At 68.5% G+C, this 27832-nt stretch overlaps 1 protein-coding gene across 8 annotated transcripts; it reads left to right on the top strand.

Annotated features, from left to right (window-relative positions):
* Positions 1 to 535: 535 nt before the first annotated feature.
* Positions 536 to 23532, top strand: TNK2 (tyrosine kinase non receptor 2). Of its 8 annotated transcripts, XM_026093533.2 has the most exons (17): positions 537 to 1012; positions 3054 to 3187; positions 9793 to 9970; positions 10134 to 10204; positions 11942 to 12154; positions 12326 to 12478; positions 12790 to 13067; positions 13180 to 13306; positions 13578 to 13724; positions 14024 to 14118; positions 16801 to 16995; positions 18611 to 18702; positions 19392 to 19436; positions 20368 to 21731; positions 22726 to 22821; positions 22922 to 23049; positions 23199 to 23532. In XM_026093533.2, the coding sequence occupies exons 3-17, from the start codon at positions 9808 to 9810 to the stop codon at positions 23203 to 23205; spliced, it is 3174 nt and encodes a 1057-aa protein (XP_025949318.2). In that variant the 5' UTR covers positions 537 to 1012; positions 3054 to 3187; positions 9793 to 9807; the 3' UTR covers positions 23206 to 23532. The 8 variants fall into 8 exon arrangements, with proteins under 8 accessions (XP_025949319.2, XP_025949318.2, XP_025949315.2 ...); XM_026093534.2 differs by lacking the exon at positions 3054 to 3187 and having other exon boundaries at positions 536 to 1012; XM_026093530.2 differs by lacking the exons at positions 537 to 1012; positions 3054 to 3187 and adding an exon at positions 8569 to 8924.
* Positions 23533 to 27832: the final 4300 nt, after the last annotated feature.

The raw sequence follows: 27832 nt of genomic DNA, 5'->3' as shown, positions 1-27832 counted from the left end.
GGCGGCGGCGCCGGGGCCCCGCGCGGTGCATGAGCGGCGGCGGCGGCGGGCGGCGGGCCCGGGGCCGCCCGGCGGGCGCGGGGGGCCGGGCGAGGCCGGACGCACCATCGCGGCGCCAGCGCTGAGCGCGGGCCGGGGGGGGCCCGGCGGGCCGGCGGTGCCGGAGGGCGGCGGGCTGAGCCCGGGGGTGCAGGAGGGCGGCGGGGTGGCCCCGGGGGTGCAGGAGAAGGGGGGGCTCGCGCGGGGCGTGCAGGAGGCCGGGCTGGGCGCCGTCGCCGAGGGGCAGGAGCTGGTGGCGGCCGGCGGGGAGCCGGCGGGGGGCGGCGGCGGGGCCGGGCGGCCGGGGCAGTGGCACTGGGTGCCGCTGGGGGTGCGGGGGGGGCTGCAGGAGTGGGGCGCGCGGGCGGCGCCGGGGCAGCCGGGGGGCGGCGGGGGGGGGCCGAGGCCCGGGGTCCGGCCGGAGCCGCGGGCCGGGCTGCGGCGGGCGCGGGGGGACGGCGAGGAGGCGGCGGAGCGGGGCGGTGGGGCGCTGCCGCCGCGGCGGGCGCGGGCGGCGGTGCGCGGGGTGCAGGAGCGCGGCCCCCGCGCCCGGCAGGAGCAGGGCCTGGGCCGGCGGGCGCAGCAGGAGCGCGGCGGCGGGCGCGGGCAGCCGGGCCCCGGGGCGCCGGCCCGCTGGTGGCTGCGGCGGGGCCGCCAGGAGCAGGGCGAAGGCCTCGGCGGGGTGCAGGAGGAGGGCGAGCTCTACCAGGGGGTGCAGGAGCAGCTGCCGCCCGGCTGCTCGAGGGCGACGAGGCCCAGCGCTGCGCAGCCCGTCGCCGCGCGCTGAGAGGGGACGGCACAGGGTTCGGCCACCCCGGCACCCAGCAGCATAGTGCCCCGGCGGCGTAGCGCCCCGGCGGCGTTTGGCGCCTCGGCCCCAAGTCCTCACCCCGCGGCGACGCTGGCCCCGGAGACCCGGCACGCGAGTGGAGCATCCCGGCGTGCGGCAGCTGTGAGCAGCCAGAGCCGAGAGGTAAGGGATGGCCCGCAAGGGCATTCGCCGAGGTCGGGGCAGGAGGAGCGGGGTCTGCACCCTACGCAGGGCGGCGGTATCGCCCAGCCGGTAGCGCCGGTCGCCTTTCCCATCCGCATCCCGGCCCGCGGTGCTCGCCTGGCGCGGTGCCCCGCAGCGCCGCAGGCTGCCAGCCCTGCCGCAGCGCCCCGCGTGCTGCCCCGCTGCCGGGAGGCTTCTCGTTGAGAACAAGACCCCGCTCTTCCTCTTCCCCGGCTCGCGGGAGCCCCGGGGCTGAGCACAGAGGGCCCTTGTCCTCCGGGCGGCCCAGGGCAGCTCGAGGGCAGGCTGCAGGCAGTGCTGCGTCTCGGGGACGTTGCACTGCTGCCAAAGTGCTGAGCAGCAGCCGAGGAGCTGGGACCCTCTGCAGGCTCAGGCAGGCGGCACATCAGCATCTGGCCACGTCGGGGCAGGTTTTCTTGTCCAAAAGTCTCAGGACTCTTTGGGGTTTTTTTTGGTTTTTGTGTCTTCTTTAAAAAAGCTTTAAGTTAATCTCCCTTTACGGAGGTGGTGATGCTGTCGGCAGCCGCGGCGAGCATCCCGCCCCATCAGGAGGACTTTGCTCCCATCCTCGCGGCTGGCGGTCATCCGCTCTGTGGGACACGGTCGGGTTTGCAAGAGGTGATTTTGACTGGGGTTTGCACACGGCGAGAGGGGCTGACCGCAGCCCCAGCCTGGCCTCGTCCCTGGGCGCCTTTTCCGAGCCAGCTCTCCACACCCCAGCAGGGTTTAGCCCTCGCAGAGGTTCCTGCGAGCCCTGGGGCAGAGCCGAGCGCTGGGGCCGTGGTGCCTCCGGTCCTCAGCGCGGCCTCTCCTCCGTCGCAGCATTTCCCACGGGCTCCCCAGAGCCGCGGGAGGTGCCACGACCCCCCCACCAGGCGCGTTCCTCCTCCGCGGCGGCACCTCCTTGCCCGGAGCGGGGATGTGGTGGGGCGCCCCGGGTACAAATCCACACCAGCCCAGGCAGCCCTGCACTCCGAGCAAAGCAAAGCAAAGCGGCCAAAGTTTCTGGCTCTGGGCTTTGCAAAACCCTGGTTTAAAAACAAAAAAAAACCCTGGGACCTTCTTTGGGGAAGCAGGTGGGAGGAGAGCCCGAGGTGGCCAAGTCCGACCGGGCATGGGAAAAGTGTTGGGTTGGTGCCCCATGGCCAGTGCCGTCCTTCCTCCGCTCCATGCCGGGGCAGTGAGGGGTGCTTCAGCCGGGCCGGATTCAGGCTCTGCAACCTGTTGCAAGCCCCAGAGCCACACGGGCCTCGTTAGCCTGATATTCGTTAGCACAGGGCGTGGGCCGGCCCTGCCAGCGGGGCATTGTGGGTACGGCCCGGGGAAGGCTGGCGATGCTTCGTCTCGCTGGCGCTCTCCTCCTCCTCCTTCTCCTGCTGGCTTCCTGGTGGCTGCCAGCCCTGCGGTGCCCGGGGCAGGGCGTGTGGGTGGCAGCCGTGACTCAGCCTCCCGACGGGAAGCCCAGAGCGGCCCGGACCCCCCTCCCGGTGCCCCTCGGTGCGGATGGTGGCTGGGAATCATCCCCGCCAGCACCGTCCCCCCTTCCCAGCTCTGCCCACTGCGGGGGACGGTGGCCAGGCACAGCAGGATTGGGCCCAGCATCTCCCCCGCCTGTAGGTCCAGTGATGCTCTCTTTGCTGGGATGCCCGGGCATGACCAGCTCTGTCCGCTGGCCGGACCGCTGGGAGCTGCGGGGTTTTATCCAAGCCCTGGCCGCCCTCCAGACCTGGGACGAGCGGAGGCCTCGCTCTGCTCCTCAGTTTCCCCCCACGGCAGAGCCGTGGTTCCCCACGGGGTTCGGTTAGCAGCTCCGAGTGGGCCGCGGCACCGATGGGCACGGTGCCACCACGGGTGCCGATGGACAGGTCCACGGCCGCCGCGCAGGCAGGGAGACCCCGGGTTTGCCGTGCTCTCACTGCCGGCTGAACCGGGACGGTCCCTCCCGCGCGTCCGGCCGGTGGGATCCCACCTGACCTCCTCCCTCCTCGCTGTCCCCCAGGCCGACCCCACGCCCCGCCGGCTCTGATGGAGCTCTGACCCGGTGCTGCCTCACGCGCCGCTCTGCCCCCGTGTCTGCGCTGGGCTCGCGGGGGCCCCGGGGCACAGACCGGCATCGCGGCTGCCCTGGCCCAGGTAAGGAGGCGGCGATTCAGGAAGCATCAGGCGGGCAGGCGATGCTGGGGGCCTTTGGGCGAGTGTGAGGGTCTCGGGGCTGGGGCAGGGTGATGCTGGCGGTGGGAGGGTTGCCGAGGTCTCGCCTTGCCCAAGCTGCGGTGGGCACCGTTTTGAAGCCGCAGAGCGGGGCTGGCACGTGCATCCTCTCGGCCTCCCTCTGGCCACTGTCGTGTGCCGCTTTCCACCTTCTAATGCAAACACAGAGCCTGTTTGTGCCTTGAGACAGCATGATCCTTCTTCTTGGAGCGAAGCTTGGTGGCGCTGGGGGAGCCAGTGGCCCTGGGGCAGCGGGTCCCGTTTATCCGCTCTCCTCGCGGGTGCGTGTCTCGCCCCGTTGTCCCTGGGGACATGCTTCGGGAAGGAGCCCGGAGTGCCCGGCCCAGTTCCTGCTGCGGCTACAAAGATGGGAAGCGGCTCCGACGTGCCTCAGCCGACTCTTCCTGCCCGGCCCCTCCGCGGCTGCCGCGCCGTTTGCCTGATCCTGCAGGCAGAGGGTCCCTTCCCGCAGCGCTGGGCAGCGCAGGACAGGCTCCCTGCTGTGGCTCGACATACGGAGGGGATTTAGCAGAGGAAAGAGGCTTAGGGCGAGGATTAGGGCTGCGTGCGGCTCGGCCAGCGGGGATGCCACCGGCACGCGCCTCTCCTCCCCGGGCAGGGGGGCTCGGGGTGATCTCTGTCCCGGAGAAGGGGGAAGACTCCCATGGGAGTCCCGGCACCTTGCCCTCGCCGAGGCCCCAGTGCTGCCCTGCTGCGTTAACCACCGCCACGGTCGGTGAAGGAGGCCGGAGGCAGCAGCCTGTGCCGGCACGTCTCCGTCAGCGGTGCCGGTGCCTGCAGCGAGGGAGGTGAAGCGCGAGCCAGCCTGGAGTCTCCGAGGGCCTCAGGGAGGCCTGGTGTGGGCATGGATCAGTGCAGTGGGGAGAGGGGGCTTGGGGCGGTCCCCAGGAGCAGGACAGCAGCTGCATCCTGGCACGGCTCCCTCCGTGCCCCTGGATTTGCCCCTGGCCATCTCCCTCCTCTCCCGGCACGGGGCGAGCCACGGTGGCGGAGGCGTGCAGGATGCAGCCGGCCGGACCGGGCAGTGTGTCACTGCAATTCGGGGCCTTCCCCGCCCCCGAGGCCCCGGGAGGGACGAGCGAGCCCGGGGCATCGCGGCCGGAGCCGGTGAGATCACTTCCAGCGCCCTGGCTGCCGAGGAGGCGGCAGGCCGGGTGCCGAGCCCGGGTACCGGCCGGATGCAGAGCCGAGCGGGGCGACGCGCGGGAGGTGAGCGGCGACCCCGTCGCCCCGGGAGGGAGGCGCATCGGCAGCCTGGTTCGGAGGCTCCAGCTGCTTTCTGCGATCCGGGAGCTGGGGACGGGGCGATGCTGGGGGGACTTTTGCGGTTTGGTTTTCAGCTGAGCTGGGACCTGGTGGGTGCGGGCAGGTTGTGCATGGTTCGGTTTTGCGATCCGACGTTTGGGGGAGCTGCTCACCCTGGGTTTGCGCCGTCTGGCGGGAGCTTGGGCAGGCCAGGAGGAGCCGGTGCGTGGGGGGGGACCCCGGCTGGGATCCCACAGCATCGCTCCTGGGCGGGGGGAAATGCGGGCTGGCAATGGGCGAAGGTCCCTCAGTGCTCGCAGCGTGCCAGTGCGGTGATGCCAGCTGCTCCCACGCCCCGGGGGGCTGAGCTCACCTCTGCGGCACGGCGGCGTTGCCCCCAGCCCTCCGGGCCCCACGGCGGGCTGCGGGTGGCGGGGGAGCCCTGAAACCGGGGCATGCCCCCCCCCCCCCAAAGCCTGGCCAAGCCCCTCGGGGCCGGCTGACCCCCCGCCCGGCCGTGCCTGCGCCAGCGCCAGCTCCGCAGGCAGGTTGCGGCGGAGCAGCCATCTTCCCAGCACATCCCATCCCATCCCATCCCATCCCCCCCGCCAGTGCGGGGGGTGCCGGAGCCGTGGGAGGGATGCTGCAGCCTGCCAACCCGGGGATGCTGCAAACCCCAGAGGCACCCCTCGCACCCCTGCCCCAAGGGAGGAGGGCCTGGTGCCCCCCCCCCACTGCCTGCCCTCCCCCCCTTTTGCCGCAGAGCCCCTGGCTGCCGAGCGATGCAGCTCCCTGTCTGCCTGGCCGTGGGCACCATGGGGCCGCCGGGGTGGGACGGGCACCGGGCGGCTGCTCCCCTCCTCCTGCCTCCAGCCCCTCTGCATCCGCCCCCCCCCTTCCCCTCCATCACTGTCGCGGTCACCTTCACCCTCTCGCTGTTTTCCGGAACTGCAGCAACTTTCTGCCATGTGATCCCGCGCCCGGCTGCAGCCCTCGCCCCCCCGGGCGGGCACCCGCCTCTCCGCGCCCCCCACTCGCCGCCGCCGCCTCGTCCCCGCCGCCCCAGCCATGGGTGAGCGAGCCGACTACCAGCGCCTGAGCGGTGCCGAGGATGACGAGGAAATGCGCGGCCCGCTGCCCCACAGCTTCTCCGACAGCACCGGGCAGCGGGCGCTGCGGCGGGGCGGCGGGCGCCCCGGGCCCCCCCCGCGGCAGGACGGTGCCCTGGGCATGCCGCGCCGGCGGGTCAGTGCGTGGGAGAGCGGGGTTTGGGGGGGGGACCCGGCCGGGCTCAGCACCTCGGAGAGGGGCATGGTCGTGCTGATGCAGTGGGGTGTGGGGGACCCAAGGCTGGTGGTTGGCGGGGGGGTCTGGTAGTGCTGCTTCCCTGCACGGCATCTCCCTCCCCGGTGCTCGCGGGTGCCCTCCATGCAGCTGCTCCGTCAGCCCGACTGGGAGCCGAGAGCAGGGCACTCTGCTGCCCCACTGCTGCGTTCGCCTCCGTTTTGCTGGGGAAACTGAGGCACGGGGCGGGGGAACATTGCCTGCTGGCCATGCTAGGGGGGAACACGGGTGCTGGCCCAGCAGCTTGTGGCTGGAGAAGGCAATGCCCACAGCCTGGGGCAGAGCTCGGAGCTGCTCCCGGCCCCGCCACTCATGCTGGACAGCTGGAGCCCCCCCATGCCTCAGTTTCCCCAGCTGAGTGTGGGGGGGGGGCGGGCTGGGGCACAGGCTTTTGGAAAGGATGCAGTGCCAGGGGCAGCTCCTCGGGGGAGAGGAGGGAAGTGTCGCTGTGCCGGTCGGGAGGTAGAGGAGGCGGACGGATGCACGGGGGCAGCACGGACCCGTGCGCGTGCAGCGGAAGGTGTAGCGCTGTGCGCGACCAGCCTGTGCATGGCGGGGTGTAGGTGCAGTGGGGGTGTAGATGGTGGTGCAGGGGTGTTGTCAGGAGCGAGGGCTGGCAATGCCTGCGGGGGTGCATGCCTGGGTACCGGTGCGCCAGCTCGGGAGGGCCGCGCGTGGTGGCTGTGGGTGGATGTGACGTGCGAGTGCGTGCCGCTGCGGGCGGATGTGCATCCACGGGGTGCGGGGGGTTTGCAAGGGCACTGCGTCAGGGTAACGCGGTGTGGCTGCGCACTGTGTGCAGTGGCGAGGGGGGTGCGTGGGGGGGAGCGGGCCGTTGTCACAGGGTGGGCGGCGCCAGTGTGTTTGTGCACGCGCGCGGCTGTAGCCGCAGGGGGTGCGCGGGGGTGTCTGGGTGCTGCTAGCGCGCCGGGGGTGGGGTGGCGGTGGTGCACATGCCAGGATGCGTGCGTGGTTGCAGGGCCGCGCGCGTGAGAGCCATCGGATCCCAGAGCGGGGATCCGTCACCAGCACAACCCTGCTCCCCTCGGGAACCACCCATGTCCCCAGCATCCCCTGGCTCAGGGCAGGGGGAGAGCCAGCGCGTGGCAGCGCTTGGTGCTGAGGGCACTGTGCCCGGGTGTCCCCAGTCAATGGGGTTGTTGTGCTGGGTGCCGGGGCCGCCGGGTGCCAGCCGTCAGCCGGGGATCCCGGCGGTGGCTCCTCTGCTGGGGCTGCGCTTTAACCCCCTCCGGGCCGCAGCTCCGCAGGGCTGCGCAGCCTCGAGCACCCCGCGTGAAGCGGCGCCGCACTGGGGGATGGGGAAACTGAGGCACGGCTCCTGCACCCGGAGGCCGTGTGCGCTCTGCCCCCAGGCATCGGTAAGGGGAATCACCCGCCTGGCAGGGCCGTGCAACGCTCAGCACGGCTGCGGGTGCTCGTCCCACCGTCTGGGTTGGGGGGGACTGGAGGGGTGCCAGCAGGGGAGCTGCAAGGATGCAATGGGGCATCACGGGCTGAGGGGGGCTGCAGGGTGGCAGCCCCGGTGGCTGGGGTGTCACTTGTGGGGGTGCACGCTGTGTCCCCTTTGGGCTCCTTGTCCAGGCCCCCCCCCACCCAGCGCCTTGGCACAGAGCTCGCCGCAGGAGGGCCCCCAGCGCCAGGCGGATCTGGGGGGGGGGCCATGGCCGTGGCAGGAGGGCGCCGCGGGTCTTTCCTCTCTCACGCCACCCGCTGCCGATCCGGCCAGCTGTTCTCCCTAGGGAGCCCGCGGGCGGACAACGGAGCCGTGTTTGGGAGCCAGCGCTTGGCCCCGGCCCCACGGCCGGCCCCCCGCCGAGGGGAGCGAGCCCCGCGCACCGGCAGCTGTGGGGGGGGCCCGGCGCTGGGATGGTGAGGGCTGGGGGCCGTGCTGGGGGGCAGCGGGAGCGTTTGCTGGGCAAGGAGCATCCCTGCTGGCCTGGTTTCCCTGCGAGCGGATGCCGATGCTGTTGCCGTGCCCGTCACCGTGATGTCTGTGCCCGTCACACCTCCGTTTAGGAGACTGCCGAGCTGTTTGGGAGCCAAGGGCCGGATGTGCCCCCCGCCTCGCTTAATAGGGTAAACTGAGGCCCGGCAGCTTTTCCCAAGGCCGGAGCGGGTTTCCATGGAAATGGGACCGGGGAGCCCGGTCTCCCGGGCAGCGCAGCTGCCGGAGTGAGATCCTGCTGAACAACAGAGAAAGCAGCACATTGATCCCGGCCCGGCCCCCTGGGCTCCGGTCCCAGCGCAGTGCGGAGCCGGGCCAACGCGCAGCTAAAATAAACCCTCCCGGGAAGGGCCGCGCCAGCAGCTGGGCCGGGCAGCGGATCGATGCCCCGCGCTTGCCCAGCCGGGGGGGAGGCGGCACGGGGGAGCCGAGCGGCGCCGGGCTTTGTCGGTCGGGGACCGCGCGCGGCGCCGGGGACAGTGGGCGCTGGATCCCGGGCGGGAGGCCCACAGGAAGCAGGCTGCGCGGCCCGCGGCCGGCGCTGACCCCTTGGCCACCGATCAGGAAGCCTTCGCTGCGAACGCCACAGCGGCTCTGCTCCGGCCTGGGCGCCCAAGCCACGGGCAGGGCTCGCCGCGGACCCCCGCGCACCACCCGGGCCTTCGGCCCTGCCGGATCGCCTTCGGGAAGGGGAGGGAAGGACGGCCGGGAAGGAGAGGCTTGGAAGCACAGCGGAAGGAGGGGGAGGACTGACGGCTAGTATCCTGCCCGCCGGTGCCGCGGGGATGCCGCGGGCCCCCGCGCCGCACTGAGCCCTGCCCGAGAGCAGCGCGGGGGCGAGGAGGAGGAGGAGGAGGAGGTCATCGCTGCCTGGTGTAGCCGGGATGACGCGTCCGCCGGTGCCCCGGCTCCGCTGAGCGGGCTGTGCCGCGGGACGCCGGCTGTGGGGCTCTCCGGCACCTCGGCGGGGAAGGGCCGGTGGTGCCGCGGGCAGGGTCCCCGCGACGGAGAACGAGCAGGATGCGACGCTTTGAGACTTTGCGCCGTTCCTTCCCGTTCCTGGCCCGCTTCCGTGTCTACCGAGTAAGTGCCATCCCGCTCACCGGGGAGCCTCCGGTCCCCCCTTCCCGGGCCGCACCACAGCGGTGCCGTCCACCCCCCCAGCACCCGTGGGGACCGGCCACCTCCCCGCTGCGGTGGGCGCTGAGGCCAGCGGCTGCTTTCCCCCGGCTGCCCCCGTGCCCAGCTGCTCGCTGCACCCGCCGTATTTTTAGCCTGTAATTGGCGGTGGCGCGGCCAGGACCTGTGAGCGTGGGGAGGGCGGCGAAGGGACGGGGGGGGGGGGGGCGCGCCGTCTGCCGGAGGAGAGGATGGAGGTGGTTCTGCGGCGCCGGGCGCTGTCCCGCTCCGGGGCCGGGGGACGCGTGCTGTCTGCCACAGGGTCCCCGGTGCTCGGAGGTGGGAGGCAGAGCTGGCGCCCTGCCCAGAAAGGGGGTGATCTCGGCGGAGAGGGAAAGGGGGAAGGAGGTTGCATGTGCATGGTGCTGGGGTGCGGGGTGCCTCTTGGCTGGGGCTGCATCCATCTCCTGCCCCGACATTGTGCCGCCTTCTCCATCCCTGGCACCGCTGCTCGGGGATGGGAGCAGGCAGGAGGGGCTGTGGGCACAGCAGGGCAGAGGTGGGCTCCCTGCACTTCCCCGTGGGTCCTGCTGGTGAGAAGAGCCTGCATCTCTCCTGGCCGACCCCGGGGTGCTGGGAACAGGCTCTGCAGATAGGTCCCGCTCGCAACCCCGGCGTCCTCCTCGGCAGCGCCCCCCTGCCTCTCCCCACGGGTGTGCAGGGACCAGTCTTGGCTCCCAGCCCCTCTGGGCCATGGGCATCTCCCCCGGCAGGAGAGGACCAGGCGTTGGGGACACCGGGGACCTGCTAACCCGGCGTGGTGTCCCTGCAGAAGCTGAGCTGTAGCATGCAGTCGGAAGAGGGCACGGACTGGCTGCTCGACCTGCTCACCGAGCTGCAGCTGCAGCAGTACTTCCTGCGCATCCGGGACGAGCTGAACGTCACCCGCCTCTCCCACTTCGAGTACGTCAAAAATGAGGATCTGGAAAAGATCGGCATGGGCCGCCCCGGTGCGTACATCCCCCCCAAACCTCTCCCCATACCCCTGTCTGGCCTTGGGGGAACCCAGGCAAACGTGCAGCCCGAAGGGCTGGAGAGCTCTTCGTCTCGGGAGGGCTCAGGGCAGAGGTGGTGGAAGACATGGGGTTGGTGACAGTCCCCTTGTCCCCGCAGGCCAGCGGCGGCTGTGGGAGGCAGTGAAGCGGAGGAAGGCTATGTGCAAGCGCAAATCTTGGATGAGCAAGGTACGGCTGGGAGAGGGGCAGCAGGGCAGGGGGGTTGGCGGGGAAACTGAGGAAAGCGGGAGGAGCAGGATGGGCTTGGTGCTGTGCAAAGGGACGGTGGGAGCTGGGGTCCTGGCCCCCAGCCCAACCACGGCATTTTGTGTGTGATTATGCCCCTCTCTTCCGCCTGCTTCCCTTTGGCCTTCTGCGGGTGTCCAGCTTTCCCCCTGCCTCCGCCACCCTGCCCTGGGTGCCTGAGGGCTGGCAGGGTGAGGGACACGAGTCCCCGGCGCGTCCTGCCTCCTGCGTGACCCTGCCTGGCCCAGTGCGGGGTCTTGGGCAGCTTCCCAGCTAAGGACGGCCCTGCTGCTCCAGCAGGCAGGAAATTCATTCCCTTTGTGTGATTTGCCTTTTTTCCAGGAAACTCCTTCAGAGCTAATTAGCAACAGAGCCCACATCTCGCCCTGGCCAGCTCCCTGGGCCGTGCGTGGCGGCAGCCCTGCTGTCCTGCCCGCGGGTTGCTGCACACCGGGGCAGAGCTTGCATGGCCTGCAGGGCTGACACCGCCAGCACCCAGCCCACCCGCGGCGGCCGGGCAGCCCGGGCCCTGCCCCTGCAGCCGAGGGGAGAGCCAAGTGCCACACATCAGGGCAGGAGACCCAGAGATGCGCGCTCCCACCTCCAACGCTGAGACCTTCCCCCTCGCTGTCCCATCCAAATCCAGTGATGCCCCCGCAACACCCTGGGCACCTTGCACCCCCAGAACAACCATGTGCTTGCCAGCTGGGCTCTGGCTCCTGGCCTCTCCCTTTCGTGACTCATCTGGGCCGAGCCGTGGCCGGGATGGGCTTTTAATAGAAGGCGACTCAGCCTAGCACTGGGCAGAGAAATGCCACCTCCCACCCCGGCCACATGCCTGGCCTGGCCCCCGCGCTCCCTGCACGGGGACCGGCTGCCCCAGCTGCAAGCCTGCGGCAGGGTCCAGGGCTGGAAAGAGCCTCCCTGGCCATGCGGCACGAGGTCAGTTCCTGCCAGTCACTCTGAGAGGCTGGTGCTGTGGTGAGAAGGCAGAGAGCCCATCCCTGTCCCCTCTGGACTGGCGAGGCAGCGTGGGCAGGAGCGCCTGGGGGGCGGCAGAGCTTGCTGCAAGGCCCACCCTGCTACGGGGATGTCTCGCCATGCTCAGCCCAAGCTGGAGGTTTCTCCCAGCCTGGTGGCCAGGCACATCTCGTGGCTACAGCCTGGCCAAGGAGTGCCCAGGGCCCTCTGGCTGCTGAGCTGGTTTGCCAGGGCTTCTGGGGACCTGCCACTTAGCCATCCACATGGGGCACATGCTCCGCAGGGCTGCTGCGAGAGGCACAGCCCAAAGGCAGCTGCTTCCCTCAGTCCATCTTGCACTACAGCTCACCATGCAACCAGCCTGCAGAGAAGCAGAGCCTGCTACTGCAGCCAGCCTGTCCTGGGGAAGCACCAGGTGGCAGTCATCATTAGGTTCCAGAGTGTACAACCTGGACAGGGTATTCTGCCAGTACAGTTCACTTGCAGAAACAAAGCAGCAGATGGCGTCGCCTGTCTGCGTGCCATGTTTGCCCAGCCCCACATGAGCGCAGGTGGCTGTTGCTGTTATAGGGAGGGGAAACTGAGGCAGGCTCTGACCGCTAGTCTCTGCTGCTGCCGATCTCTGCCCTGTGAGCAGGAGGAGTTGGGGGGCCCTGGCTATCTCTGCACCTGCATCTCATGTGCCTCCGCACCTCACAGGTGTTCAGTGGGAAGCGCCCTGAGTCGGAGCTGCCACCCCAGCCCCAGAGCACCTTCCGCAAGTCGCCCACACCGCCCCCCCTGGAAGCTAGCGGCCAGCACTCCCTGACCTGCCTCATCAGGGAGAGGGACCTCTCGCTCTTCGAGAAGCTGGGCGATGGCTCCTTCGGCGTCGTGCGCCGTGGCGAGTGGTGCACGCCAGCCGGCAAGACGGTAAGGGGCCGTGGCAAAGCCCCCTGCCCTGGGACTGGTGCTACTTGTGGTGGGGGGTGTGGGCATGGGACCACCTGTGGTCCAGATGAGGGTGCCTGGAGGAAAGCACTTTGGGAGACCCCCAGGAATGTGTCTGCCCCACTTTGTGGCTCATCCCTGTTTTGGCCTTAGTTCAACGTGGCAGTGAAATGTCTCAAGACGGATGTGCTGAGCCAGCCGGAGGTGCTGGACGACTTCATCCGCGAGGTGAACGCGATGCACTCTCTGGACCACAAGAACCTCATCCGGCTCTATGGCGTGGTGCTCTCCCACCCCATGAAGATGGTGAGTCCAGGGTGCCTGCGGCGGGGGGACAGTGGGGCTCTCACCCCTGGAAACGGGACCAACCCCAACCCCAAATACGCCTGAGACATGAGTGCCCCTGCTGCATCATAGGGCTGCCCCTGCCACCGAGCCTGGCCCCCTGGGGCAGCAATCGCATGCTGTGGGGCAAACTGAGCCGTGGGGTGCACAGGCTCTGTACCCTGGGCCCTCCTCAAGGATTGTCAGGCCAGGGGCATGAGGGGGCTGGAAGCCAGTCTGAACTGGGGTGCCCCTTGATCTGACCGACCTGTCTTCTCCTCCCTGCGGCCCAGGTGACGGAGCTGGCCCCGCTGGGCTCTCTCCTGGACCGTCTGCGGAAGAACCAGGGCCATTTCCTCATCTCCATGCTGTGCCAGTATGCCATCCAGGTGGCCAAGGGCATGGCCTACCTGGAGTCCAAGCGCTTCATCCATCGTGACCTGGCTGCCCGCAACATCCTGCTGGCCTCCAACGAGCAGGTCAAGATCGGGGACTTTGGGCTCATGCGGGCCCTGCCCAAAAACAATGACCACTACGTGATGCAGGAGCACCGCAAGGTGCCCTTTGCCTGGTGAGCCTGGTCCAGGGGACCCTGGGGGCATTGGGAGCCCCCAGTGCCTTGTGGGGAGAGTGAGGGGTGCTGTGCCCAGCCCCTCTTGACACCCGTCTCCTTCCCCGGGCAGGTGTGCTCCCGAGAGCCTGAAGACACGCACCTTCTCCCACGCCAGTGACACCTGGATGTTTGGGGTGACGCTTTGGGAGATGTTCACCTACGGGCAGGAGCCTTGGATCGGCCTCAACGGCAGCCAGGTGGGCACCTTCTCCCGGGCCCCCCGATGGACCTGACAGTGCCGAGCCTTGCGTGGGGAGGGCAGTGGTGGGGTCTCGGGGTCTGGGCTGCTCCCTATCTGCTCCTGAGCCCTCCAGGGTCTGCCTCCTCTGGAGGCCCTGCCACGATGCAGTCCCTAGCGAGGGCTCAGGAGACCGTTCAGGCTCACGGTATGGGGCCACTATCATCTTCGGCAGTGGGATCTCGGCCTCCCCGCATGGGGCAGGGCTGACGATGTTGCTTGCCCCACAGATCCTGCACAAGATAGACAAGGAAGGAGAGCGGCTGCCGCGGCCCGAGGACTGTCCACAGGACGTCTACAACGTCATGCTGCAGTGCTGGGCGCACAAGCCCGAGGACCGGCCGACCTTCGTGGCCCTACGGGACTTCCTGGTCGAGGTAGGCGGGCAGGGAGGATGTCGGGGGACCGTCCCTGGGGCGAGGTGCAGCAGCCCTGGGGACCCCCTCCCACCAGCGCTGCGTGAGCGGGGTCAGAGTTAAGGGTATTATCAAGCTGGGAGGTAATATTTAGGGGTGTGGGCAACCAGCTGGGGGTGGTGACTCTCTCTCTCGTGCCCGTTGCCGGGGCTCCCCTGCCCCGCTTCTCCCACTCTCTTGGCCGTGGGGCTGGGGCTTGGCCCCCAAACAGGGGACATGGGGGGCAGCATCCCACGTCCTCACCTCTGCTCTCCCCCCAGGCCCAGCCCACTGACATGAGAGCCCTGCAGGACTTCGAGGAGCCCGACAAGCTGCACATTGAGATGAATGATATCATCACAGTCATCGAGGGCAGGTATCATGGGGGTGGGAGGGACGGACCCCTGCCCGCCCACGTGCCTCAGCACCGCAGCGATCCACCCCTCGGAGTGGGGACCGGCTGCCGGCCTGCATGGGGACAGGGGCGCTGGGGGCTGCAGGCACTGGCAGAGCTGTGGGGAGTGGGGACGTGAGCAGGGTCAGGGGGCTTTGCCCCCTGTCCAGCACATCTGGCCATGTACCCTGCAGGCGGGCAGAGCTGCCCAGCTTTGCCCCTCCAGGTTTGCAAACTCCCCCAGTGGGGCAGCACAGGGGGCACGGCCGTGCCCATGGCACCCGGCAGCCCGTGCCACCCGCCCCCGCTGACTCACCCCCGCTCGCTGGCTCGCCCGGGCCCTGCCCCAGGAAAACGCCCGCGGGGCAGCCGCGCGCCCCTGCGCCGCTCCCTGCTGATAGCGGCGGGGACGTGCCACCGCCGTCGCCCGGCCGGGAAGGACGCGGGCACTCGGTGCCACGACGGCCTGGCCTGGCCTCTCTGCCCCTTCGCTTAGGGCTCCTCGTCCGGCAGAGCTGACCCACCATCGCCCCCCGGGCCCTCGGCTCCGGGCTGGGGGGACCTTTTGCCCTGGGATCCCCATTGCAGAAGCATAACCTCACCCCAAAGGTCCCTGCCCTCCCCCCCGAACCGTACTGCACCGGGGCGGGGAGCAGCGCAGTGGGGGTCCCGGGGCTCGCAGTCCCGCTGCGGGGGCACCGGGTGCCCTGCAGCTGGGCCAGGTCTCCACCAGGGCCGAGGGGAGGGGGAAGAAAGGCGCTGCCTGCGCGCCCTTCGCTCTCCCCCCTCCCCTGGGGCAGGATGGCTGCGTTTAGTCACAGCCCGGAGGTGAATCAGGCCGGATTTGTGTGTCTGGAGGGACCAGCTTTCTCCCTGGCCGCCGATGACTCTTGCCCAGGGTCTGGCGGCTTAATTGCAGGGAGGGGAGGGGAAGCGCCGCGGCGGCGGCAGCGTGAGGGAGGGAAGCAGAGGCGGAGGGCGGGCGGCCCGGCGCCGGCTGAACCAGTGCGCGCACATCGTCCCCGTTGCATCACGGGCCGGGCCGGGCCGCCGGGCGGGCTCGGGGCCCTGCCCTGCCGCCCGCACACGCGTGCAGGCCCGCGCGCCCGCCCCGGGCCGCCAGCGCCGCCAGCCCCAGGTGAACCTTCGGCCTGCGCGGGGGCGCCGGGGGGACGGAGCGGGCGGTTGGCGCGAGGGGCGCCGGGGAGACCTGGGGGCGCCGGGTTCGCCGGGGGCTGGCGCCGGGCGCGGCGCTGGGTGCGCTGGGAGCTGTGGGCTCGCCTGCGGGGGCCCGGGGCACAGCCTCCCTGGCTCGGTTTCCCCGGGGGAGCGGGGACGCTGGCCCCCGGCATCCCCCCCTTGCTGGGCCGGGGGCCTGGCACTGCCCTGCGGGGGCGCGTTTTGGGGGAAGCGGGTCTGGGTGGGTGAGTTCAGGACCGGGTTTGGGGGGCGGCAGCCGCGACGGCGTGGGGCAGCCGTGGGAGCGGGCAGGAGCCGTCTCGGTTTCCCCAGGGTGAAGCTGCCGGAGCAGAGGCGGCTCCCCGATAGGGACGCCCGGGCTTGGGAGGGGGAGCAACCAGCGGAGCCGCATCCGGCCCCGGCGAAGCCGCCCGGGGCGCTGCAAACACCCCCCACCCCTTTTCAAGCCGCTGCGTGTTGTTAAAGAAGTGCTGGGCGTGCACGTGTGGGCAGAGAGGGAGGCCCCCCGGCTCCGTGCACGGGGAAGGACCTACCTGAAAGCCCCGTGGACCCAGCGCCGCCTCGGGGACGGCTTTCGTGGCACCCCAAAAGGGGACAGAGGGGATTTGTGCCGGGGTGGGGGGGTCACCCCAAAAATCCTCTTGGAGGACGGGGCCGGCTCGGCCGCAGCATCCCTGCGGCGGGGATGGAGCTCGGCCGGGAGCCGGCAGGGCGAGCGGAGGAGACCTCCCAGGGAGGGAAAGCGTCTTGCAGCTGCCCGCCCCAGCGCACCGCAGGCGAGGGAGGGTGCCCGGTGCCGGCTCGGCTCTGCCCCGGCCCCGCCGAGGGGTCCCGGCGCTGAGTAATGCGGCTGGCTGGCGGCGAGCAGGGAAGGTAAACAGGAAAAGGGCTGAGCTGGTGGCCGGGGGTGAGTCACAGGTGACTCCAGGAAACCGCGGGGCCTGTGCCAGCCTGGCCAGGCTGCCACTGTGCACGGCCTCGCTGCCTTCCGCGGGGACCGGCGGTGGAGCTGGGTGGCGATGCTGCGCTGCTTGGTGCCGCTCGCGCTGTCCCCCTGCTACGGGGGCACCAGCCAGGCAGCATCACCTTGCTGCTCCTACCTGCCTCGGGTAGGGAGGGGAGCGTCCGCTCAGGTGCAAGCCGGGAACTTTGTTCTCCGTGGCCCCAGCACTTCGGCTCCTGCCCCCTCCTGGCACCTGGGTCCACGGGGAGCGGTGGGGAGGGAGGCAAAGCACAGGGCTGGGGCGAGCATGGGGTAGGGTTAGGATCCCTGGAGACACCCAGGTGTCCCAGGCTCCCTGCCACCCGGGTTCCCTTCCTGGTCGTGCCACCGCCTGCCGGCGTGACCTTGGGTGAGTCACTTTGCGGTGTCGCTGGGGCAGGGTGCATGTCCCCCCGCCCCGCCACCACGGGGTTTCGCCCTCCTTTCACGCTGTCGGTAACGAGGTCCTTTTTGTTCCTTAGGGCCGAGAATTACTGGTGGCGGGGTCAGAATAAGCGGACCCTAAAAGTGGGCCAGTTCCCCCGAAACACGGTGACCTCGGTGGCGGGGCTGTCAGCCCACGACATCAGCCAGCCGCTTAAAAACAGCTTCATCCACACAGGCCATGGAGACACCAACCCGCAGCAGTGCTGGGGGTTTCCCGATAAAATTGATGAGTAAGAAACTTTCTGTCTTCTCTGCACCCCCTACCTCCCCCTGCCTTCCCCGCCGGGTGCGGGAGCGAGCCGCGGCTCGGCCTTCCTCTGGGAAACTGCTCTTCCTCCTCATCTTGCTTGGGAGCTTCGCTCCGCGCAGGGTCCCCACGGCTTGACTAACTCCCTCGCCTCTTCTTGCTAACGGGGCCGGGTGCTGCATGATTGGGGGCGCGTGGGGGGCCGTGGGGCTGGACTCGAGCGAGGTGGTCATGCCGTCCCTGGTGCTCCAGCAAGGGAGACCACCGTTTGGTCTGTAACGGGAGAGTGAGCTGGGAATGGGAAGGATCAGGGAATCGAGGGAGGGTTTCTATGCTCAAGGACATCTGTGGGGCCAGGCATCATGTCCACCCGGCGGGACATAGAGCCCGGCCTGGCATGTGCTTGCGGTGTCCATCGTGGTGCTGAGCACGGCCGTCACGGCCCTGTGCCCCAGGTGCAGCCGAGCCGAGCGGGTCGTGGGCAGGGGCGCTTTGGCTCGGCCTGGGGGGCACAGTGGGTCTCTGCCTGCATCGGGGTTGGTGTAGGAGGGCTGTTTTGGGGATGGGGGAATGCTATTTCAAAGCCTGGAAAGACTCTGCTGGGTAGAGCCAGCACCTCCGTCCGGCTCAGGGTATCCCTTGGGACCTTGAGCCATTTGGGATCCCAGCCTGGGGTGTCCTCTCAGCTCTGCCAGTGCCCCTGGTCCCAGCCTGACCCCCCATCACCCTCCCCGGCACAGTTGCGTGCCGGTGCCGTGGGCCATCCCCCCCGGGGCAGCTGCGCCAGTGGCCCTGGGCGTGCTAACTGAGGCGCCGCGTGCATGGAGCCGGCTCGTGCCCTGGCAGGCCTCCCCGCGCCCCGGTGCGTGGGCACGGGCCCTGGGTACGTGCCGTCCGGGCCGGAGAGAGCGCACCGAGCTCGGCACACGCCCAGGCCTCGGGGCTGCGACGGCTCCTGTCGGCTCCCTGTCTCACCGCGCCTGGCTTGCGACGGCTCGCCCGGGCCTCCCGCCGTGCCGCGCTCCGGCTGGCCCCAGCACCGCGCCCCAGCTGCGGCACGGCGTGTAGTGCTGGGGCACCCTACCCCAGGCGCAGCATCCCGGTGTGGTGCCGCAGTGCCAGGGGTGTTGCACCCTGGGAAGGTGCCCCAATTCGGCACCCCACTGCAATGCTCTGGGTTTGGCACCCTGGTACAGCACCCCGGGCACGGCCCCGAGCTGCACCTGGTGCGGGGATCGGTGATACTGGGGCAGCCCAAGGGTCTGCGTTGCAGAGCCGCGAGGGCAGAAAGCCCCCGGGGGGCAGTGCCCCGTCCCCCAGAGCCCACCGGTCGCAGAGTCGGCGCTCACAGCAGGATGTGCCGCCTCTTGCCCCCGCCTGGGTCTGCTCCCCGGGCGCATGGTGCTTGGTGGAGGGGACTGTGGGCTCTTCTCTGCCTCATCCCCTGCCCCATCCCATGTGCAAGGGGGCAGGACATGGCCCCTCCTGGGAGCCGTCTGGCAGAGGTGGTGGCACGAGCTGCACGTGCATGTGAGCGTGTTGGGTGTCAGGGGCCGTGCACGGTGCTGATCCCCAGCCGGTCTCCTCTCTACCCGCAGGCTGTACCTGGGAAATCCCATGGACCCTCCTGACGTTTTAGGTGTGGACTTGACTGCTGCCAGACCCACTCAGCTTCCAGGAAGGGCTAAAAGTAAGTGATTTTTCCCCTTCATCCCCCTGTCTCCAGCCCACTAGCTACACTGGGCTGCACTAAGCTCAAGTCTCCTCTCTGCACCAGGGGCTGAGCCCTGCCGCCCGGGTGAGGGGCAGGAGTAGCTGGCACTGATTTGCTGTCCCATCTCTCCTCTCTGCACTGTCTTGCTGCTACTTGCTCTTCGGAGACCCGGGGGCACAGGCTTTTGGTGGGGCAGTGAAGAGTGGGTGCCGGCAGGACCGGCTGTGCTATCACCCGGCAGCGCTATCACCCGGCAGCGTCCCCCAGCTTGGGCAACTCGCGGGCTCTGCCAATGCAGCGGGCTGCAACCCCCACCCCGTTGTCCCTGGCGGTGCTGGGACAGGCCCCTCATCCCCTCCAAGCCTCCCTGGTGAGGGCTCCCCGTCCCGGGGGACCTCAGCTAACCGGCACAGTCAGAGCCACGGGGTGCCAGGAAGGACAAGCAATTTAGACACCACGGATGTGCTTCCAGCCCCCAAACCTGCAAACCGGGGGGCTGCTGCCAGCATCCGCCCCATGCCCACGTCTCCCGCCAGGCCCCCGCAGCCGAGGCCGGCGTAGGGACGAAGCATGTGCCACTCTCCCACTAGGCGCCCCGGCTCCCCGCTTGCTTCGCGCACTAACCCCGCGTCTCGCCTCCTCTCGGGCTCTCTCTTCTCCCGCAGGGCAGCCGCCTCCGCGCCCGCCTCAGCCTGCCATCCTGCTTACGAGTAAGTGGGGCTGTTCTGGGAGCCGCCAGCCCTGCTCGTGCCCCCTCTGTTCTCTCTTAGCTCCTTTCTTCCAAGGTACTCGGGGTGTGCTGTGTTCTTCTCGCCTGGGGCGGCCTGCTGCCTCCTCTGCTCCGCTTGGCCCCGCACGGGAGACGTGGCCAGGCCCCCCAGCAGGTGATGGCACGGCCCTGCTTCCGCTGGGGATGTGTCCAGTGCCTAGTGCCACCTCTTCCGAATCCAGGGCAGGGCCCAAGCAAGGTGGCCCCCCATCAGGTCTGGCCTCAGGGAGATGGTGCTGCCCTTGCTGCGTGCCCGATATCCCCATGGTATCTCCAGGCTCTTGCCCCTCCTCAAACATCTCCCGTGGAGGGACCGGTGGGGACTAACTGCTCTGAGGTGTTACCTGCTGCCAGTGCTAACCTAGGTGCCGCGTGGGGCTGAGCTGCCCCTCAGCCTGGGCACGGCTGTGGCATGGGCATGCGCCAAGGGTGAGGGGTAGGCGGTGGCTGTGTGTGACATGGATGGGGAGATGTGGAGCTGGGCTAAGTACGTCCCAGGTCCCCTGAGCCATGGCATGGAGAAGGGCAGGAGCAGCCCGGGGCAGGTCCTGCCCCAGGAGCAGCAGGGCGGGAAGGTGGCAGCCCTGCAGCCAAGGGGGCGAAGATGGGAGCAGGGCAAGGGGTTGCCCAGGCTGACGTGTTGTGGGTCTGGGCGAGTTTTCTGGACATTGCAGTCTTGCTTTAAGGATTGCAGTCAGGTCTTGGGGTTGGAGATGCCCTCCCACACCCGTCATGCCCCCCGGGGCTGGAGTCACCTCCGAGGAGGGCTGTCCCCTCCTGCCACCCCAAGGGAAGCGGGGAACAGGGGATGGGGATGCTGAGGGGTTACGGGATCTGGTGGCACCCTCACCGCCCTCTCTGTCACATCCTAGAGCCCTGCTACGACCCGGTCAGTGAGGAGGACGATGGGCTGTCTGCAGGCCTCCGGAAGCTCTGCCTGAAGAAGCCGGGCCCAGGGAAGGGACTGCGGCTGGCAAAGCCCTCGGCCCGGGTGTCAGGCACCAAGGTGGGCGACCGGCAGCCCAGCCAGCCACTGAGTGAGGGTCCGGCAGGAGGCGAGGTGACGCTGATCGACTTCGGGGAGGAGGTGCCCCCACCGAGCCCCTCGCCCGTGGGGGAGCTCACGGCCCCCTCGCTCGCCAAGCTGGCCATGGAGGCCTTCTCACTGCTGGACAAGACCCCACCGCAGAGCCCCACGCGGGCCCTGCCCCGGCCCCTCCACCCCACACCCGTGGTGGATTGGGATGCCCGGCCCTTGCCCCCGCCGCCGGCCTATGACGACGTGGCGCAGGATGAGGACGACTTTGAGGTGTGTTCCATCAACAGCCCCCCGGGGCGGCGGGGCAGCCGTGTGGGACTGCCCAAAGCCCGGGAGCGAGGCGAGACCAACTACGGCTTCGTGGATGAGGGCGAGAGGGCCACAGTGCTGGAGGACAACCTCTTTCTGCCCCCCAAGGAGGCCAAGCAGCCCAGCCTGACACAGACCACCGAGATCTTCGAGGAGCTGCAGCAGGAGTGCATGAAGAGGCTGAACGTGCCCCTGGGGCCGGCCACCTTTGCCACTGCAGCCCCTGCTGAAGATAAGCCCCAAATCCCGCCCCGTGTCCCCATCCCGCCCCGGCCCCTGCGCAGGAACGAGCCCGGTCACTGGTCAGGGGAGCTGTCGCCAGCTTCAGGGGGCGAGGAGGACCGGCCGCCCCAGATCCCCCCTCGGGACCCGCTGTCACAGCCCACCTCCCGAACACCCAGCCCCATGGCTCTGCAAGTGGGCTCCCCCCAGCAGCGTGCCACGCTCTGCTCCTACCTCTCCACCTCTCCAGGGAAGCCCATGCCCACCACACAGAGCTTCGCCCTCGACCCCAAATATGCTACCCCCAAGGTCATCCAGGCGCAGGGCAAGGACTGCCCCAAGGGGCCCTGTATCCTGCCCATTGTGAAGGATGGGCAGAAAGTCAGCAGCACTCATTACTACCTGCTGCCTGAGCGCCCTGCCTACCTGGACAAGTACGAGAAGTTTTTCAAGGAGGCCAAAAGCCCCGAGGAGGTGCCAGCATCCCGCATGGTCACCACGGCCACTGTCCGGCCCATGGTGCAGCAGCAGCCAGACTACAAGGCCAACTTCTCCTCCAACAACAGCAACCCTGGCCCCAAATGCCTGGTGAAAGCTTCCTGCAGCCTCCAAAAGATTGTCTACGATGGGCCGGATGGCTACCGCCCCTCCGAGAAGATCCGACTGGTAAGTGGCTTGCCCGGGGCTCTGCGGGTCATATGGGGCAAGGTGGCTTTTGTCCAGGTGGCATAAGTCCACAGCCATGCCTGTGCCACAGACTCGCTGCACCATCTGAGCCAGAGTTGTCCCCAGCCTGTGCCTCAGTTTTCCCACATGTGACCCCAAGGGGCACTGGTTGCAAGGGCTCTCCAAAGACACCACAGTGCAGAAGTGTCATTGCAATGCCCAAATGGGGATCAAACACCCTTTTAACCTGTATTAGCCCTGCCCCACGGTAGGCTGTGAGCCGTGGCCCCAGCTCCAGGCTGATGCAGCAAGCTGGCCACCATAGCAGGCAGAGAGCAGTGACTCTGGTCCCCTTGGGCTTGGAGGGCGAACAGTGCAGGGTTTGTCCCAGCTGGGGAGTTTGTACCTGAGACTAGGAGAAGTTGAAGATCCTGGGGATGGGAGGGCAGGGAGTGGGGGCACCTCCAGCTGGGCTGGAGGGTGGGCTGGAGAGGACAAGAGCTCACCCCTGTCCCAGGCAGGATGGGCACGTCGGGATGTGCCAGAGAGGGCAGGAGCTCAGGGGCAGGGGCAGACAGCTAGCAGCTGAGTTCTGGTGGAGGGTCCATGCCCCCCAAAAGCTCATGGTGCCATGAAGGGATTGCTCACAGCCAGGAGCAGCGGGGTGTAGAGGTCACTGGCCCCAAAACTGCCCACCCCAGGGGACACTGGGAGTGGTACTACGGGGATGGGTTGGCAGACCCACAGCGGCAGAAATTCCATGTGATTCCAAAATGCATGGCCTGACCACCGGTCCCCCCACCAGCCCCAGCTCCTCCTAGCTGACAGTGCTTCACGGGGCCAGAGGCACGGGGGGGACCCCAGAGTCCTGCACTGACCCCCTGCTCCAGCCATGGGGTCCTTACTGCCCCAGGCAGCTGGGTGTGTTGGCAGGGCGGTGGGTGCCCTGGCAGCACGCAGGCGGTGGCCTACGGTGACAGCGAGCCTTTTGCAGGTGCAGGACATGGTGCATGGCGTGACGACGGAGGAGTGCCAGACGGCCCTGCAGAACCACGGCTGGAATGTCCAGCGCGCCATCCAGTACCTGAAGGTACATGTCACGGCACGCAGCACCGCCACCCCGGTGAGGCCAGGGGCAGCCCCTGCCAGCCCACAGTCTCTCACCCACGGTCTGCCGTGTCCCGTTGCAGGTAGAGCAGCTCTTTTGCCTGGGCCTGAAGTCCCGCGTCGAGTGCCACCGGGTGCTGGAGATGTTTGACTGGAACCTGGCACAGGCCAGCTCCCACCTCCTGGATCCCTACAGCATGGCCCGGCAGAAGTAGGTGCCCAGTCCCAGGAGGCGCCGGGAGTAAGGCGAATCTTTTGGGGAGGGTCTCCCATCCCAGAAAGGTGTGCTGGCCTTGAGCTGCTCTTGGGCAGCCGGCTCCATCACCTCTCCAGAGCTCACATCCTCTCCTCTGCTTACAGGCGGTGACAGCGGGGCCTGGGTGAGCTACGTCGGATCTAGAGCGGGCATCTCACCGTGGGACCACCGCGCGTTGTGGCCACCCTTACCCACACAACCTGCTGCTGGACTCTGGCCTGAGCCCTGCTTGGGGGACAGGGGTGCCCCAAAATGGAGCCTGCCTAGGGCTCGGGACTTGCTGTGATCCCCATGCCAGGGTGCCCCGGCCCTGGCTTTGGAGATGGTCTCCGTCCCCCAGCCCATTGTTGAATTGTTTTTGTAAAGAGAAATGTAATTTTAATATATATATTATATATATATATAAAAATATATATAAAAAATATTCTGTGGAGAGGAGGAGGGTGCCTGTCCTCATCTCCTGCATTCGTCTCTGCCAGCACATGGAGATCTGAGAGCCCCTGAGTCCCCACAGCTCCCAGTTCCAGGCCACCACAGATCATGCCTTCATCTGCGCCGGCTCTCCTGTGCACGCGGCCAGGACCGTCCTCCCGGTGCCTTGGGGCTTCCTTCTTCCCAGGAGCACGCGAGTCCATGGGACCTGGCAGAGGGATACAGCATGATAACAGCAGCTTTTCCCAGCCTCAGCTAAGTCCTGGCCTGATCGTCAGGTACCTGCATCCATCACCCCCCTGCACGGTGCAGTCCTCTGCAGCAGGACTTGGGCACCCATTAGTGGCCCTGGCAGGGTATAACTGAGGGGCACCGCTCTGTCCCACCCTGCCTGGCAGGGCGGGAAGCTCCCGGCTGCCGTGGGGGTCGGCAGAGCCCGTGCCGTCACACGACAGGAGCCCTCTTGCCGGCAAAGACGTGCCCTGGGGGAGCCCCGTCACGGGGTGGGTGCAGGGGAGGGGATGCCCGGGGTTTGCCGCGTGCCTGGCGGGTTGAGCGCTGCCCAGCCAAGCCCCCAGCTTGTGCGATGCTCAGTGGGCAGCTGAATGCCGTGAGCACCCATCCGTCGTGCTCACTTCGATGGCTCCCACACTGGGGCCGCTTGAATTTGTCGTGCGCTGTCGCGCATCTAGGACCGAGGCTCGAGGGCTGGGCAATGCTGTACCCCCCCAAACAGCCCGGCACGGCCCCGGTGCCTCCCCCCAGAGCGCGCGGGGCTCCTGCGGAGGACGAGCCGCCCCCTCCAGCCGCCCCAAGGCCCTGCGGCAGATAGGATGGGAGCCGCCGCCTGACTCATGCCCGGGCAGGGAGCGGCGAGACCTGCATCTCGCCCCCGCGCGTGGTGGCGGCGAGGGGCGTTGTGCAACCGGATGCCACCGCGAAGCTGGAGCCAAGCACTCGCGGCAGGAGCGGACAGGCGGCGGGGGCCGGCACCTAGCTGGAGGCACCGTGCAAGGCGGCAGCACTGACGTGGTTTCCAGCCCACTTCGCCTCGCTGAGAGAAGGGCCGGGTCTGCGGTCCAGCTCGCCGAGGTGCCACCTGTCAGAGTCACCATGCAGGTGGCCTGTGTGCAGGGGAAAAAGGACCTTGGTACCCAAACTCGCTGGGCCCAAAAGTCCCTAAATCCACTAGCTGGGGCTGCATATTCACCTGAGCAGAGCAAGCCTCTGCACGCTGCAGGGCCTGCATGGTCTCCGTGAGGGGCTGGCGTATCTCCAGCCGGCAATTGCCTGTGAGCAATCCCAGACAGATCGGGGATGTCGGCTGGGGCTGGGGCATGGTGACAGTCACGTGGTGCCACGAGATCCATCGCTGAACCTCTGGGCTTGGGCACACTGGTGTCACTGGGATGGCAAAACATGCAGCATCAGCGAAAGCACCCTGGGCTTTGCCCTGGGCTCCCCCGTTTCCAGCCATCCCTGGGCCCCGGTCGCGTGCAGAGGCCGAAGCTCTGGAGGAGAGGCTGCCGCGCGGGGAGCTTCGGTGTGCGCGTGCGGTGAGTCACCCGACGAGCAGGGCTGCCCGGTCCCGGCGGTGCATCCCTCCCCGTGGCAGATGGTGCCCTGGAGCCAGCGTTGGCTGCTTGTGACCACATCACCCTCATGCCGTGCACACCCAGAGTGCCGTGCAGCGCTCATCTCCGCCCCCCCCCCCCCCCACCCCAGGGAGGGTGATAAGTCCTTTCGGAGTGTGGGGATGGGGCGGTTTGGTGGTGATGCCACGGGGATGACTGTGCTTAGAGCCTGGCAGGGTGTTTGGGCTCTCCTGGGATGCCCCAGCTCTCCCTGCCTCCATTTCCACATCTGTGGTGCAGCTGATGGTTGTAGATGAAGCAAGGATGCAATCCTTTAACTGACTTTTTCCCCCCTTTAAAATGATCCTGGAGCTGGAGAAGGAAACATTTGCTGGTAGAATTGCTCCTGCCAGGCCCAGGAGGGCCTTTGCACACCAGGGTGAGTCTCTCCATCCTTTCCCTTTTTTAAGGTGACCTGCAAAGCAGAGAAAGGCCCAGCCCCAAAGTGCCCATGTAAGAACAGCACCCTCGCTCCCCCCGCTTGGATCTGCGTGGGCGTTCGCAATGGGACGCACTCCGATGGTACAGATAACCCCCTGCACGTAATGGCTCCGTTAAGGTGATTAGCTGTTAATGCAATGACCTCTGCAGCGCGCTCCGCTCCAGGAAATGCTGGCGGGGCAGAGCCGAGCACCGCGAGGTCCCTGCACAGCTTGGACGGAGATGCCCCCGCGGGAGCCCCCAGGGATGGGAAGGGCTAAGCAGTGCAGCGACCCCGAGGCAGCGGGGAGCAAAGCAGGAGCATTGCTCGCTTCCTTGTTCCTCCTTGGCAGCGGGCCCGCCGGTGCCGGGGGTTATCAGCTGCGCAGCCGTGCGTGGCTGGGACCCGGCAGCAAGCAGGAAGCCATGGGCATGGGGCTGGCGCCCGAGCCCAGCGCTGGGCTGATCTGCTCCCTCCCAGAGATGCTGAGGACCCGGGTCCACCTTTGCCATCGCGTCCTGCAGCCTCTGGGCCAGGCAGCTTCACGGCTCCCACAGTCAAAAAGGAGTTATCGTCACTAAAGATGAACTCCAACCTCAAGGCGTTGACCGTGGGGTCCCTGTGAAGGGGCTCGGTGACAGCAGGGGATCCTGCCCTGGCCACATCCCTCCTGCACCCCTCGGCCCTGGCTGGGGCTGGTGTCCTCGACCCTCACTGGGGTGGCAGCGGGGCCAGCAGGACCCCGGCACCGCGTTGCACCCACGGTGCTGGGCTACCACCAGCAATCACTCTGGACACTCGGAGTTTGTGCTTCTCAGCACTCTTGGTGATGAAACCTTGGAAACCCGGCAATTTGGGAAAGGCTCAAAACTGCTAGCGGTGAAAGCAGTCGCAAGGCAGCAGAGCTGGCTCCCGTCAGCGGTGGGTGCAAGGAACAGCCAGGCCTGGTGGCAGCGTCCCCACAGGTCCCTGGGGCTCCCGCACCCTCAGGCTCAGTGCCCAGGGCATGGCATGTGGCCTCCGCACGGGGTGGCAGGGGAGGAGGTCCCGAGGAGGGGAGTGTTTCGGCGCCAGGAGCCCGCCTCGTCTCGCCGGACCGGGAGAGCCGCCAGCCTCCTTGCAGCAGCCGGAGGAGGCGACACCGCTCCGTCGACGCCGGGAGCCCCTCCGCGCCCCCGCACCATGCGACGCCAGGGCAGGCTCCCGCCGTGGGGCTGGCTGCTCTGGGGGCTCTGGGCGCTGCTGGGTAAGTGCCGAGGTCGCGGCGCGCTCTGCTGCCCGGCGAGCTGGGGCAGATACCATCTTGGTTGCAGGCAAAGGGCTGCTCTCCGCGTCTAGAACAAAGCCCGAGAGCCGCAGCCAGGCTGTTGTTTCGGTAACGGGTTGCCAGAGCAGCAGAGGCGCGAGCTGGCCCCAGCCCTTCTCGGGGTGCTGGCAGAGCCCGGTGCACGGCTCTCCTTGCAGCAACCTGCTCTGGAGGCGTCGATGCGGGGTGCTGAGACCCACCTCAATCCAGCCGGGGCAGCGTGGGGGGACGGCCGCCCCTCCGCTCGCCCTCCCTTGAGGCATCTCGGAGCGTTTTGCAGGCTCTCCAGAGACGCGGCCATTGCCCCGGCTCCCTGGGGAGCAGCAGTGGCACGGGCAGGGATCTCCCGGGGGTTGGCTGGTGACCGGCCCCAGGGCTCGGGGATGGACCGCGTCCCGCTCCAAGGCCACTGGAGCTGCCGGCGGGCACCCACCAGGACCCGAGCGGGCAGGCTGGCCCGGAGCAGCGCCGCGTTTCTGTCTGCCGGTTTAATGCAAAGGGAGGCATTTGCAGGAGACGGGGTTCAGGCTGTGACACGAGAGGAAGGGGCGCACTGGGGACCAGGGGTGCTTCCCAGGGGCCTCTGCCTCCATCCCTCAGGGAGGAAACGGCTCCGTGGCTGGGGAGGACCCCCCAGAAGCCTCCGTGAGATGCCTCCTCTCCCCAAAAGCTGTAGGCAGAGGGCAAGCTGTCCTGGCCTGTATTTGCCCGGGACCTGGCCAGCGGGGTAGTGACCAGCCCTGCGAGTGACATATGGCGTTTAGGCACCACCTTCCTTCTGCGGCAGCCATGCACAGTGGGGAGGAGGGATGGGGTGCCGTGGGGACAGCCCCAGCCAGGCCGCGGGCAGGCAAAGCCAGAAACAATGGGCTGGCTTCTCCCTGCTTCGCCCTCCCTAACGTGCCCCGGCAGCAGCCCCTGTCTCTGCAATGCCACCTTCAGCAG

This window comes from Dromaius novaehollandiae, chromosome 9, assembly GCF_036370855.1.
Source record: "Dromaius novaehollandiae isolate bDroNov1 chromosome 9, bDroNov1.hap1, whole genome shotgun sequence".
Taxonomy (NCBI): domain Eukaryota; kingdom Metazoa; phylum Chordata; class Aves; order Casuariiformes; family Dromaiidae; genus Dromaius; species Dromaius novaehollandiae.
This window is presented reverse-complemented; position numbering and strand designations above follow the sequence as displayed.

Coding starts and splice junctions, on each gene's coding strand:
- TNK2 (XM_026093530.2), top strand. CDS start 8,862: ATGCGACGCTTTGAGACTTTGCGCCGTTCCTTCCCGTTCCTGGCCCGC. Junction 10,205..11,941: donor GCAAATCTTGGATGAGCAAG/GTACGGCTGGGA, acceptor CGCACCTCACAG/GTGTTCAGTGGGAAGCGCCC. Junction 13,725..14,023: donor TACGGGACTTCCTGGTCGAG/GTAGGCGGGCAG, acceptor CTCTCCCCCCAG/GCCCAGCCCACTGACATGAG.